At 40.1% G+C, this 13,285-nt stretch overlaps 1 protein-coding gene across 4 annotated transcripts in view; it reads left to right on the top strand.

The window, feature by feature from the left end:
* The window catches only part of WDR19 (WD repeat domain 19), a 113,584-nt gene that overhangs the window by 49,818 nt on the left and 50,481 nt on the right, over positions 1–13,285 (top strand). For all 4 annotated transcript variants that reach the window (XM_040485538.1, XM_040485530.1, XM_040485519.1 and 1 more), the window contains exons 16-20: positions 2,967–3,114; positions 3,239–3,443; positions 5,933–6,092; positions 6,289–6,399; positions 9,149–9,258. In XM_040485538.1, coding sequence (XP_040341472.1) covers positions 2,967–3,114; positions 3,239–3,443; positions 5,933–6,092; positions 6,289–6,399; positions 9,149–9,258 — 734 coding nt within the window. The remainder of the gene's footprint in view (positions 1–2,966; positions 3,115–3,238; positions 3,444–5,932; positions 6,093–6,288; positions 6,400–9,148; positions 9,259–13,285) is intronic.

Raw genomic sequence — 13,285 nt, 5'->3', positions numbered from 1 at the left:
GTTTCCAGCTCTAACTTGCAGCCCAGCTAAGTGTTAAGAAAAAAGTCCTGGTAAAACAAAATCCACACAAAAGACTGACTGTGTGAGAGCACAGGCTCTCCCACTCTGACCTGTGGGTGGGTATTTGCTTTTATCCAAATTAAGATCTCACTGCTAGGGTAACAGTTACGTGGTTGGGCACAATATCTGAGGGGAGTGTAGTGCCCACAGGAGCGAATTCCTCTTTTAAATAACACCACACGATCTTCCACAAGTAAGGCCAGTGTGGCAGGGAAGGGAAAGGAAGGCTTGTGGTGTGGGCCTTCCCCTGCCACCACCTAGGGCACAGGAGGAGGCTGCGCAGAGGCCCCTGGACTCCAGACCAGGTTGCTGTGCGTTTGATTTGATTTGAGCACTCGGCCTGTCATAGTGTGCTGCTGCTATGCAGCTCACTTTTCTATTCAACTTCGGTGAATTTGAGAGAAATACTGCTCCTGCGGTGTGCATACATGAGAATAAGGAACAATTCAGACCATCGCTCTTCCTCTTTAAAGTTCTTACATTTACCTGTAGGTTCCCTTCATATGTATATTCATTCAACCGATTTTTCCTCACTGGGTGCATGGTGAGGAAGTGACTTATGTTGTACAATAGAAGTGGGAGAGATGACATTTTTCTTACTAATGAATGCCCTAATAAAACAGCCTTGTCCCCCCATCACTCTCTGGAAGCCCATGAAGGGTGACTTGTGATATATTACAGAAAATTCGTAAATACGTTGCCCTTGAGAGAGGTGGTAGAATGCAGTATTTAAGTGTACGGACCTTAAAGACAGACAGACAGACGTGGAGTTAAGATTAGTAATAATAACAACGAATATTTTTGTGCAGAATACTCCTTACATATATCAGTTATCTCTTAATATTTATAGCAACCCCAGATATATTCCCATTTTTTAAGTAAACTTTATGCCCAACATGGGGCTCTAACTCATAACCCCAAGATCAAGAGTTGCATGCCCTACTGACTGAGCCAGCCAGGCTCCTTGGTAAATACTCATATTATTGGCCATTTTATAGGTGAAGAAGCTAAGGCATAGAAAAGATAAGTAATGGGGCACCTGGGTGGCTCAGTCAGTTAGGCGTCCAGCTTCAATTCAGGTCACGATTTCATGGTTTGTGAGTTCAAGCCCTGCATCGGCCTCTGTGCTGTCAGTTCAGAGCCTGGAGCCTGCTTCACATTCTGTGTCTCCCTCTCTCTGCCCCTCCCCCACTCACACTCTGTCTCTCTGTCTCTCAAAAAATGAATAAATGTTAAGAAAAATGTTTTTTAGGGGCGCCTGGGTGACGCAGTCGGTTAAGCGTCCGACTTCAGCCAGGTCACGATCTCGCGGTCCGTGAGTTCGAGCCCCGCGTCAGGCTCTGGGCTGATGGCTCAGAGCCTGGAGCCTGTTTCCGATTCTGTGTCTCCCTCTCTCTGCCCCTCCCCCGTTCATGCTCTGTCTCTCTCTGTCCCAAAAATAAATAAAAACGTTGAAAAAAAAAAAGAAAAATGTTTTTTAAATTAAAAAAAGAAAAAAGAAAAGACAAGGAACTTGTCCAAGGTCACACAGTCATGAAATGGTATATGTGGTATGAGCCCAGAGTGGCTTCCTCCAGAGCTCTCACTTTAATTGGATTCCCAGTTTCACCGTTTATAAAATGGGTACAGTTCTAGTACCTACTTTGTAGGTTGCTATGTAAAAACTAAATGGGATGATGTGCATAAAGCTTGTAGTACAGTGTCTGCCGTGTAATAAGCACTCAACAAATGTTTACCCTTTAAAAATTCTACCGCCAGTCCAGTGGCCCTGGTGTGCACATCCGCACAAACCAAGCATCAATGTAACATAGTGGTTAGAAGCATAGACTGGAGCCAGACTGCCTGCTGGGTCCAAATCCTGACTCTTCAACTTACTAGCCGTGTGACTTCGGACAAATTCCTTGGTGCCTGAGTTTCTTCATCGGCAAAATGGGCATAATAATGCCCATCTTGTACAGTGTGAGGTTAGAATTAAATGAGGTTACGTACATATAAGTAATTAGCACAGTACCTGGTAAGTAGCACTATTTGATAGGAATAGAATTAGAACTACGTACAATTTTACATTTTTGATTAGGTAATTTTTTTAAGAAGATAAAAAGAAACAGGTGAAATTCATGTTAATATGTTTAACCCAATATTATTATATCAGTATGTAATCAATATAAAGTACTGAGACGTTTTACCCTCTTGTCCATCCTAGCTCCTTGAGACCTATTGGATAGTTTACACTTACACACATCTCAGTTCAGACTACACACGTTTCAATGTTCAAATAGCTGCATGTGGATGTTACACAGTGGCTACTATGTTAGACAGCCAGCTCTATAGAATTGGTTATTATCTGCAAGAATCTTCTATTTCATTCTGACTCCGAGAGGCAAATAGGGTAGAGAGGAGGTGGGTATTTCTCAGTTTCACATTCAGGATATTATATAAGCCTGTCTGCCAAGGCCAATAGCTTATATCACTAACAGTACATTTTCAATTTATTGGAATGCATTATGGAGAAGTTTTTTGAAACAAAACAGACCCAGTGGAATTTCTTTAATTTTCAAATATGTATGAGTTAATTTGTTCTATATACCAGGGATTGAAAATTTTCCAAACACCAGTGTGTTCATAGTTTAAATTTCTTTTGTCTTGAGAAGTTTCAATTTTTTTTTTTCCTTAAGCTGAAGCTTTGTGTCCAGACTTATAGTTTTTCCCGAGTTCAACAAGTTTTAGGCCAAGCCAGATCTGGTACAAGAATCGGGAAAGGAACTTTCCTTCCTGTTACGGTTGGAGTGTTGTTGGGTTGAATGCGTTGGGAAAACTATGCCAACCACGGCTGCAGACAGGCTCCTACCAAGGCAAGTGATAACAAAGTACATGCTTGGGGCAAATCTGTAAATCCTGTTTTGTAGGTCAATGACGCTACCTATGAGATTCCAGATTTTTCACCAACCATTAAAGGTGTCCTTTGGGAAAACTGGCCAATGGATAAAGGTGTATTTATTGCTTACGATGATGATAAGGTGTACACCTACGTCTTTCACAAGGACACGATACAAGGTACTTAATCACCTTTTTGTACAATTGTCGTTAAATTTCCGTGACAGTGAAATGAAAACCTTCCTTTCTGGTTTTTGTGCTGAGTATTCGCTTTTAGCATTAAGATGTCTATTTTAAAATACAGGATCCAAGGTGATTTTGGCTGGAGGCACCAAAGTTCCCTTCTTGCATAAACCTTTGCTGTTATATGATGGAGAGTTGACCTGCCAGACACAGAGTGGAAAAATAAACACCATCTACCTTAGCACCCACAAGTTCCTCGACAGTTTAAAAGATGTGGGGCCTGATGAACTGAGGCAGATGCTGACACGGACTTTAATGCTAAAAAGGTAGGGCTCCAAACACTTCTCTGGAGCTCTTATTTGCTTTTGTGATTTTTTTTTTTTTAATTTTTTTTTTTCAACGTTTATTTATTTTTGGGACAGAGAGAGACAGAGCATGAACGGGGGAGGGGCAGAGAGAGAGGGAGACACAGAATCGAAAACAGGCTCCAGGCTCCGAGCCATCAGCCCAGAGCCCGACGCGGGGCTCGAACTCACGGACCACGAGATCGTGACCTGGCTGAAGTCGGACGCTTAACCGACTGCGCCACCCAGGCGCCCCAGCTTTTGTGATTTTAAAGGCCAAATCCTATTGAAAGAGATGGGCCTAATAGTATTTACTTTGTTTACTTTACAGGATTGTTGTGAGGCTCAGATAAGATAATGGGTGTGAGAATATGTGTAAATTCTAAAGGAAGTCCTGTTGTACTAAGCCCTTTAGAACGAAGAGGTTTCTCATCACCCAAAGAGCACAGTTATTGTGAAATTCTAATAAACCTCATTATTTCAGCAGTATGTTAATGTCATCATAAGAAGTTTGGTTTTGCCTAGCTCGTAATTTTTTTTTTTTAATCTGATTTTTCCTGTTACCTCTTAGGGCTTTTTTGAGTCTTCTTTTGTGGTTCTGACCATCTCTTAAATGTTGCTGTTCCTCAGCGTCCCATGATCTCCCTCTTCTCTTCTCTAATCATTTTTCCTGAATGAATCTCCTCTACTTACATGGCTTCAACAACATTCATAAGAGGCTGACTCCAAAATGTGCATCTTTTGCTTAAACCTGTATTTCCCACTGCCTACCAGTTGTGTTTTTGGGAGTCCACAAGCTCCTCAAACTTTCTCTGTTTAAAACAACTCATCTTGCCCGGCCTCTTCTTTTCCCCCAGTCCTTATCACGTGTGCACCTGTCCCAACACACACACCTACACCTGCATACACGCATACACCAGACCCTTTTCTCCCCCACCCCCATACTCTCCCACTAACTCGCACCCTCACTTGGAATAATATATGATGTCACCACTTCTTGACCTCTCTCTCTTTGATAGCCTCATGACAGTCTCCTCTATTCTCCACACGCTTTTGAAAATCTGAATCTGATGCTCTCACTCTCCTGCTGGAGATCCTTCCCATTGCCTTGAGGAAGAAATCCCTACTCCTCAGGGACCTCAGCATGACGTACCGGACACTTGATGATTTAATGCCAGCCTCAGCTGTCCCCATTCTTCCACTCTCTGTTCTGCCAGCTGCTTGAATCTGATGTTTTTCATGATTCTTTGCCTTGGCACATACAGCTTTCTCTTCCTGGAACACCCTTCTCCTATGTCTGTATGCAGGAACTCCTTATTCTCCACATTCAACAGAGCCCTCTCCTGCTCCAGGATGCGTTCCCTGCAGCCCCGTAACCTCTGGCAGGCTGGTTGGGGGCCTTTCTGGTGGATTGCCGCAGGGCAGTATACACAGTGGTTTAGAGTACTTCCCCCCTACCCCCACTGCTGTGTGACAGGCTAGTCTTGTGAGGTTTCTGAGCTTCACTTTTCCTCATCTGTAAAGAAGAAATAATAATATTCCTTAGTGGAGAGGGCTGTTCGAGTAATCTAGTGAGAGAGGTTAGGCAAAGCATTTAGCACAGATTCACATATCACAAGCCCTCAATGACCTGTGTCATACTGTGTCAGAGTCGTCTGTTGACTTACCTGTCTCTTCCACCTTCCCCAATTATGACGGCCTAAAAGATAGTGACTGTGGGCTTGATCTTTGTATCTTGGTTCCAAGCTCAGTTTCTGGCATAGAACAGGTTCTCAGTAAATGTGTGTTGGCTGGGAAAATGCATGGGTGAACAGATGGATGGATAGATATATTCATTAATGCAGGGTCCCACAAAAAGTTCAACTGGCATTTATGGTCATGTTTTGACCAGAAGTCCGCAACCTTTCTTGTTATGAGCCAAATGGTAAACATTTCAGGCTTTAAAAGCCATGGGATCTCTGTCACATCTACTCAAGTCAGCCATTGTAGCACAAGAGCAGCCAAGACAATCCATAAAAAATGGACTGAGCGGCCTTGTTCCACTCAGACTTGGGTCACAGCAGCAGACAGCTGACTGTAGGCCATAGTTTGCTGGCCTCTGTTGTAAACTCCCAAATATGTAGGAGTAGAGAGAGTACTGTTATTAGTCTCATGTGAGAAGAGAAATAATTTTCATCTCTGTGTGAAATAAACCCAAAAATAAACAAAAAAAAAGAGTTAGTTGCTAATGAGGGAGGGTGGTTACACAGCATAGAGTCAGATTAGTAAAAGAAGTTCAAGAAAAAGCATTTATCTGTATAATAAAGGAAGACAAGTTTATGTAGTTTTTGATAACTTGGAAATGATGATTACAGATGAAGAAATGGTTTGCAAATTTATCTGAGATGTGACATTATATTATATATACCCTGAGCATTGCCAGTTAGGGGACGAGTAGAGCTCCCTGATTAAATCCTGTGCTCAAATGCTAGGTTTTCTGATGCTTGGGAAATATGCAAGATTCTGAATGATCACACTGCCTGGAATGAGCTGGCCGGAGCTTGTCTCCATCACATGGAAGTGGAGTTCGCAATCCGCGTCTATCGGACAATCAGAAATGTTGGCATAGTGATGTCCTTGGAACAGATAAAGGTAAACGGCATCTCATGAGAATTATTAGTTAGTATTTAAGTGGTATTTATTCAGTCATTTTAAGTTTCTGAAGTTAATCATACCTAACTCATCAGCAAGTTAGTCGATAGACCATTACCACTTCCTACTAAGCAAAGGCTTTAAAAAAAAAAAGAAATTCTGTATTTGTTCTCATTAAAACTGCTTTTATTTGTAGGGAATAGAAGACTACAATCTTCTGGCAGGACATCTGGCCATGTTTACTAATGATTTCAACCTGGCCCAGGACCTGTACCTGGCATCCAGCTGTCCCATTGCTGCCCTGGAGGTATGGTGGCAAATAAGGATGGGAAGAACACGCAAAGGGGATCCCCTTTTGTGTAGTTAAAATTTCTCAGCACCAGACACCACACACCTTCTCCTCCCTAGAATTTAGACATTTCGGCTTTAAGAACCCCTAAGTATTCATTAATTTCAAAACTACTTTCATTCTGTGTTCTGTGGAGCCATAAAAGGCATGTTATTTTAACATTACCAAATAATTTAAAGTCTGTGTCCAAAGAGAACAGATTATTAAATTTATAAAAATGTACACAAATGAAAACAGTCACCATGTATCTAGAGCTCACATGGTGCCAGGCACTTTTCTAAGCACTTGACATATTTTTACTCCTTTAACCCTCCCAACAATCCCAGCAGTTAGTTATTTTCTCTATTTCCCAAGTGGGGAAACTGAGGTACATGTATCTTTTACTTGCTGTATGAGATTCTCTCGTGTGTCAAGAGGTACACTGAGGACTAGTATACCACCATTAGTTTCCCAGAGGTGAACATTGCAGGGGAAGGACTAGGACAGAGGGAAGGACGTGGCTCAACACAAGGAAGAAGTGGTTAAATGGAATAGCAATTATTGGGCTCTTGAGTTCAGCTCAGGTCATGATCCCAGGGTCACGGGATGGAGCCCCATGTTGGGTTCCACACTGAGCTTGGAGACTGCTGGATATATTCTCTCCCTTCCTTTCTGCCCCTCTCCATGCTGGTGCTCTCGATGAGATGAGATGAGATGAGATGAGATGAGATGAGATGAGATGAGATAAGATAAGATAAGATAAGATAAGATAAGATAAGATAAAAAATAGAGTTGCTGTTAGAACATGAACTCTAGGGTCAGATGTGTCTGGGTTCAAATCCCAGCTCTGTGTAATGTTCTACAAGTTATTTCATCTTTCTGTGCCCTAGGTCCCATTTTTTAAAATTAGGGGTCACAATATCTAGCCTGTAGGGTTACTGTAAAGATTTCAAAACGAGACTAAGTCTCTGGAACAGTGCCTGACCAATAGTAAGGACACAAAGTGGTAGCTGTTGTCATTGTTAACGTTATCCTACCTCACACCAGCATTTCCATAACTACTTAGAGGAGGGGTTTTGAAAATACACTTGCTGTTAGTTTTACAACTTCACTTTTTCAAATTGTTCTACAGAAAATTTTCATAATTTTAAGTGAACTAAATTTTAAAATGTTAGATAATTTTACAATATCATTTGTGATAATAGGGGACACCCTGAGAAAATTTCAAAATTTGGACTGATAGGCACTGAAGTAGGAATATAGTTCACTCTTATGTGGATCCTAAGAAACTTAACAGAAGACCATGGGGGAGGGGAAGAAAAAAAAAGTGAGAGAGGGAGGGAGCCAAACCATAAGAGACTCTTAAAAACTGAGAGCAGTCTGAGGGTTGATGGGGATGGGAGGGAGGGAAGGGTGGGTGAGGGGTATTGAGGAGGGCACCTGTTGGGATGAGTACTGTGTGTTGTATGGAAACCAAATTGACAATAAATTTCATATTAAAGAAAAAAAGGAATATAGTTGTGATATGAGGGCAAAAATGTCACCTTAGCCCTTCTGCATTTAGTTGTGGACTCTTGTTGTGTGCTACGGGATTTGTAAAGGATTTGAAGTGATGACTGACTTCCCAGTGGAGAGGGGTGATTAACCTGTCGTCCCTTTAACCTCACTTCGAAGGCTGAGGAGTTAGCTGGGTAAGAGGTCAGTGGCACCGCCCTACTGCCCAGCTCTGCCAGGTACTAGCAGTATAACTTGCTATACTAGCCTCTCTTTGCCTCAGTTTCTGGATTTCTAAAATAAGTACAATAAAAGTTCCTTGCAAAAGGCTTGCTAAGGAAAAGTAAATAAGTTAATGCCCTCAACTAGCACCTGGCAAAGAATAGCACTTGAAAAATGTTAGCTATTATGCATTCCTTACAAAATGTGAATAAAGTGAGGAGTAAACTCTAAAAGATTATTTAATAATTAGTTTATGTTTGGAATTATGTGCCAGATGCAGATAAAAGATCACAGGAGCCAGGAGGAAAGACAGGTTCACATTTTATATTTATGTTTGCTATTATTCATGTTGTGAAATAGCTTCAGATTTTCTCAGAAAATAACATCAGTTCCTATAGTAAAGTATTTCTCATTTTTTAAATTATCTCCCCCTAACTAGAAAATTAATCTTGATTGGGTTAATTTTTATTTAATTTTTCCCAATTGATAAAAATTAAATACTAAAGAGTAGTATTTTGTTAGGGAAGACTGAATTTTGGAGGACCACACACCATCGTAATAGTAAGATGTTTTTGCTCCCCAAGACCAATTATTACCCCCTTGGGAGCTCTATCACTCCCACTGAGGCTGTATGCTATAATAATACATTATCCTTACCAAGATCAAGTTCCACTTTTTTTTTTTTCAACGTTTTATTTATTTTTTTGGGGGACAGAGAGAGACAGAGCTTGAACGGGGGAGGGGCAGAGAGAGAGGGAGACACAGAATCGGAAACAGGCTCCAGGCTCTGAGCCATCAGCCCAGAGCCCGACGCGGGGCTCGAACTCACGGACCACGAGATCGTGACCTGGCTGAAGTCGGACGCTTAACCGACTGTGCCACCCAGGCGCCCCTCAAGTTCCACTTTTTAAACAAAAAGTTTTTCCAATCACTTCTAGTAAAACTAGCATTGTATGGTGACTGTGCATAATAATGTGTTCATTTGAAATTAAGGTCTTTCTCTTCCCAATAGATGAGAAGAGATTTACAGCATTGGGACAGTGCCCTGCAACTGGCCAAGCGGTTAGCCCCAGACCAGATACCCTTTATATCAAAAGAATATGCTATTCAGCTTGAATTCACGTAAGTCCTTATCTTTACGTTTTTGAGTCAGTAGCTAGCTACTGAATATCTTCAATTCCAAACTGCCATTAATTAGAAGGCCCTCCACTGATTTAATAATTGCTAATGGGGACAGGAGGGAAGCTGTATTAATTGTACTTCCAAAAAATGTTTTTTCTAACGAAGTCTTGTCCAGGCCTTTATCCACTTTCATTTTCAGGATCAAAATTTAAGTTTGGGTCTAAGCCTTTCCTACACTTAGAGTCTAAATATTGTTTTGAATCACATTTGGCCAAAACAGTTATACATAGCATCAAGGTGATGTACTGCTTTTCATAGCCTATGTTCATGATCTTGACCTCTTTGAACACTTCAAGGATTTGCAGTGTAATTTCAGGTCGTGTGGAAAAATATCAGAATTGGGGCACCTGGGTGGCTCAGTCAGTTGAGCATCCAACTTCGGCTCAGGTCATGATCTCACTGCTTGTGAGTTCAAGCTCCACATCACGCTCTCTGCTGACAGCTCAGAGCCTGGGCCTGCTTCAGATTCTGTGTCTCCCTCTCTCTCTCTGCCCCTCCCCCGCCTCACACTCTGTCTCTCTTTCCTTCAAAAATAAACACAAAAAAAATTTTTTTTAATAAATAAATAAAGTGTTCAAAATTTCAACTTAGCATCGCCTAACTGGGCTTGCCCAAAGAAAACCTGAGGCTTCTGATGAAGAAATTGTTATCCCTGTTGTCAAGAAACATCCTAGCTGTGTTGACATAATGAGGTCCAAATATTAGAAATTTCCACTTAGAATGAGCACTGGGTGTTGTATGGGAACCAATTTGACAATAAATTATATTTAAAAAAAAAGGAAAGAAAGGAAAAAAGTAAAAAATAAAATAAAATAAATAAAATAAAATAAAATAAAATAAATAAAATAAAATACAAAAAGAAATTTCCACTTAGAAACATTGCTGACCACACAGCCTGGGCTGTCCAGAACAATGTTCTCAATCAGCAGAACAGTTTGTCTTCCAAAAAATCCCTGGTGCACTAACATGTGAGGAAACTGGGTGAACTGGGTGAGGCCTAGAGAGTTGGATGACCTGCCTAAACTGATATGGTAAAGCTCAGGCAGAACTCAAATAATGCCATTTTTAGAGCTGATTGATTTATTCTGGAGGCGATGTTTTCTCAGAGGAAGATGGATCTCCAAGTGAGTTTTAGCCAAACATCACTGATTCATTCTCTCCCAAATAATAAAAACAAGATAATAAATAGGTCTTCTGGATATGCAGACCCATGTTAGCATCAGTTATGGGAGTATTATTATTTATATTATGTGTAATACTTTTTATCTCAGTAAGAACCAGGGCCCTCAGTACTGTAATCTGAAGCATGTTCCTTAATTTCTACCCTGATCCTTTCAATACATACTCTACTTATAAATATTGGGCCTTTGGAAAATATTCATTTTTACGGTCACATGATTGTCATTAATGCCCTAAAGGCGATAATCAAAAGCGGTCTATTCAGAAGACATGAACAGACATTTCTCCAAAGAAGACATACAGATGGCCAACAGACACATACATGAAAAGGTGCTCAGCGTCAGACATCATCAGGGAAATGCAAATCAAAGCCACAGTCATCTCACACTTGTCAGAATGGCTAAAACCAAACAAGTGCTGGCAAGGATGTAGAGAAAAAAGAACTTTCGTGCATTGTTGATGGGAATGCAAACTGGTACAGCCACTGTGCAAAACGGTATCGAGTTTCCTCAAAAAGTTAAAAATAGGAATACCCTATGATCCAGCAATTCCACTTCTGGGTATTTACCCAAAGCATATGAAAACACTAATTTGAGAAGATATGTACCCCTATGTTTATTGCAGCATTATTTACAGTAGCTAAGATACGGAAGCAACCCAAGGTCCACCGATAGATGAATGGATAAGGAAGATGTGGCATATATATACAAAAGAATATTATTCAGCCATACAAAAGAATGAAATCTTGCCATTTACAACAACATGATTGGAGTTAGTATAGTGCTAAGTGAAATAAGTCAGAGAAAAATACCATATGATTTCATTCGTATGTGGAATTTAAGAAACAAATGGGAAAAAAAAGAGACAAACAAAAAACAGACTCTTAATTATAGAGAACAAATAGATGATTACCAGAGGGGAGGTGGATGGGGGCATGGGTGAAATAGTTGAAAGGGATTAAGAATACACTTATCTGATGAGCACCGAGTTGTATATAGAATTGGTGAATCACTATCTGAGACAAATGTAACACTGTATGTTATATACTGGAATTAAATTTTTTAAAAAGTATCCCATAAAGAGTAATCTCTTTACATGAGCCATAGGAACATTTTTCTAGGTATGTCTCCTTTGACAAGGAAAACAAAAGCAAAATTAAACTATTGGGTCTACACCCAAAATAAAAAGCCTTTGCAGAGTGAAGGAAACCATCAACAAAACTAAAAGACAACCTATGGAATGGGAAAGGATATTTACAAATGACATATCTGATACAGGGTTGATATCCAAAATATATAAAGAACTTCTATAACTCAACACCGAAAAAACACAAATAATCCAGTTAAAAAATGGGCAGGAGACATGAATAGATATTTTTTCAGAGAAGACATACAGATGGCCAACAAACACATGAAAAGATACTCAACATTACTCATCATCAGAGAAATGCAAATCAAAACCACAATCAGATATCATCTCACACCTGTCAGAATGGCTAAAATCAAAAGCACAAGAAACAAGTGTTGGTGAGGATGTGGAGAAAAAGGAATCCTCTTATACCGTTGGTAGAAATGCAAACTGGTGCAGCCACTCTGGAAAACAGCATGGAGGGTCCTCAAAAAATTAAAAATAGAACTACCCTATGACCCAGCAATTTCACTACTAGGTATTTATCCAAAAGATACAAAAATACTGATTTGAAGGGGCACATGCACCCCAGTGTTTATAGCAGCACTATTAACAGTAGCCAAATTATGGAAAGAGCCCAGATGTCCATCGACTGATGAACAGATAAAGAAGATGTGGTATACATATACATATGTATATGTTTACATATACAATCAGCCATCAAAAAGAATGAAATCTTGCCATTTGCAATGTAGATAGATGGAGCTAAAATGTATTATGCTAAGTGAAATAAGTCAGAGAAAGACAAACACCATGAGATTTCACTCATGTGGAATTTAAGAAACAAAACAGATGAACATAGGGGAAGGGAAGGAAAAATAAGATAAAAACAAAAAGGGAGGCAAACCATAAGAGACTCGTAACTAGGGAGAACAAACTGAGGGTTGCTGGAGGAGAGATGGGCGGGAGATGGGCTAGATGGGTGTTAAAGAGGGCACTTGTGATGAGCACTGGGTGTTGTATGTTATGAATCACTAAATTCTACTCTTGAAACCAATTCTATACTATATGTTAACTAACTCAAATAAAATCTTGGAAGAAAAAAAAAATAGATTACCATATGATCCAGTAATCCCACTACTGGGTATTTATCCCCCCAAAACTGAAAACACAAATTCACAAAGATATCTACAACCCTACATTTACTGTAGCATTATGTACTGTAGCCAAAATATGGATGCAACCCAAGTGTCCATTGATAGATGAATGGATAAGGAAGATGTGGTATATATACACAGTGGGATATTACTTGGCCATAAAAAAGAATGCAGTCTTGTCATTTGCAGTATCATGGATAAATCTAGAAGGTATAATGCTAAGTGAAGTAAGTCAGAGAAAGACAAACACTATGTGATTTTACTCATTTGTGGAATTTCAGAAACAAAACAAATGAAAAAAAACGACCAAAAAACATAATCTTAAAAATAGAGAACAAACCGGTGGTTGCCAGAGAGAAGGTAGGTGGGAGATAGGTAAAGAGGATTAAGAGTACACTTATTGTGGATGCCTGGGTGGCTCAGTCAGTTGAATGTCCGACACTTGATTTTGGCTCAGGTTATGATCCCAGAATCATGAGATTGAGCCCCAGGTCGGGCTCCAC

This window comes from Herpailurus yagouaroundi, unplaced genomic scaffold, assembly GCF_014898765.1.
Source record: "Herpailurus yagouaroundi ecotype Mexico unplaced genomic scaffold, PumYag 28, whole genome shotgun sequence".
NCBI lineage: Eukaryota > Metazoa > Chordata > Mammalia > Carnivora > Felidae > Herpailurus > Herpailurus yagouaroundi.
This window is presented reverse-complemented; position numbering and strand designations above follow the sequence as displayed.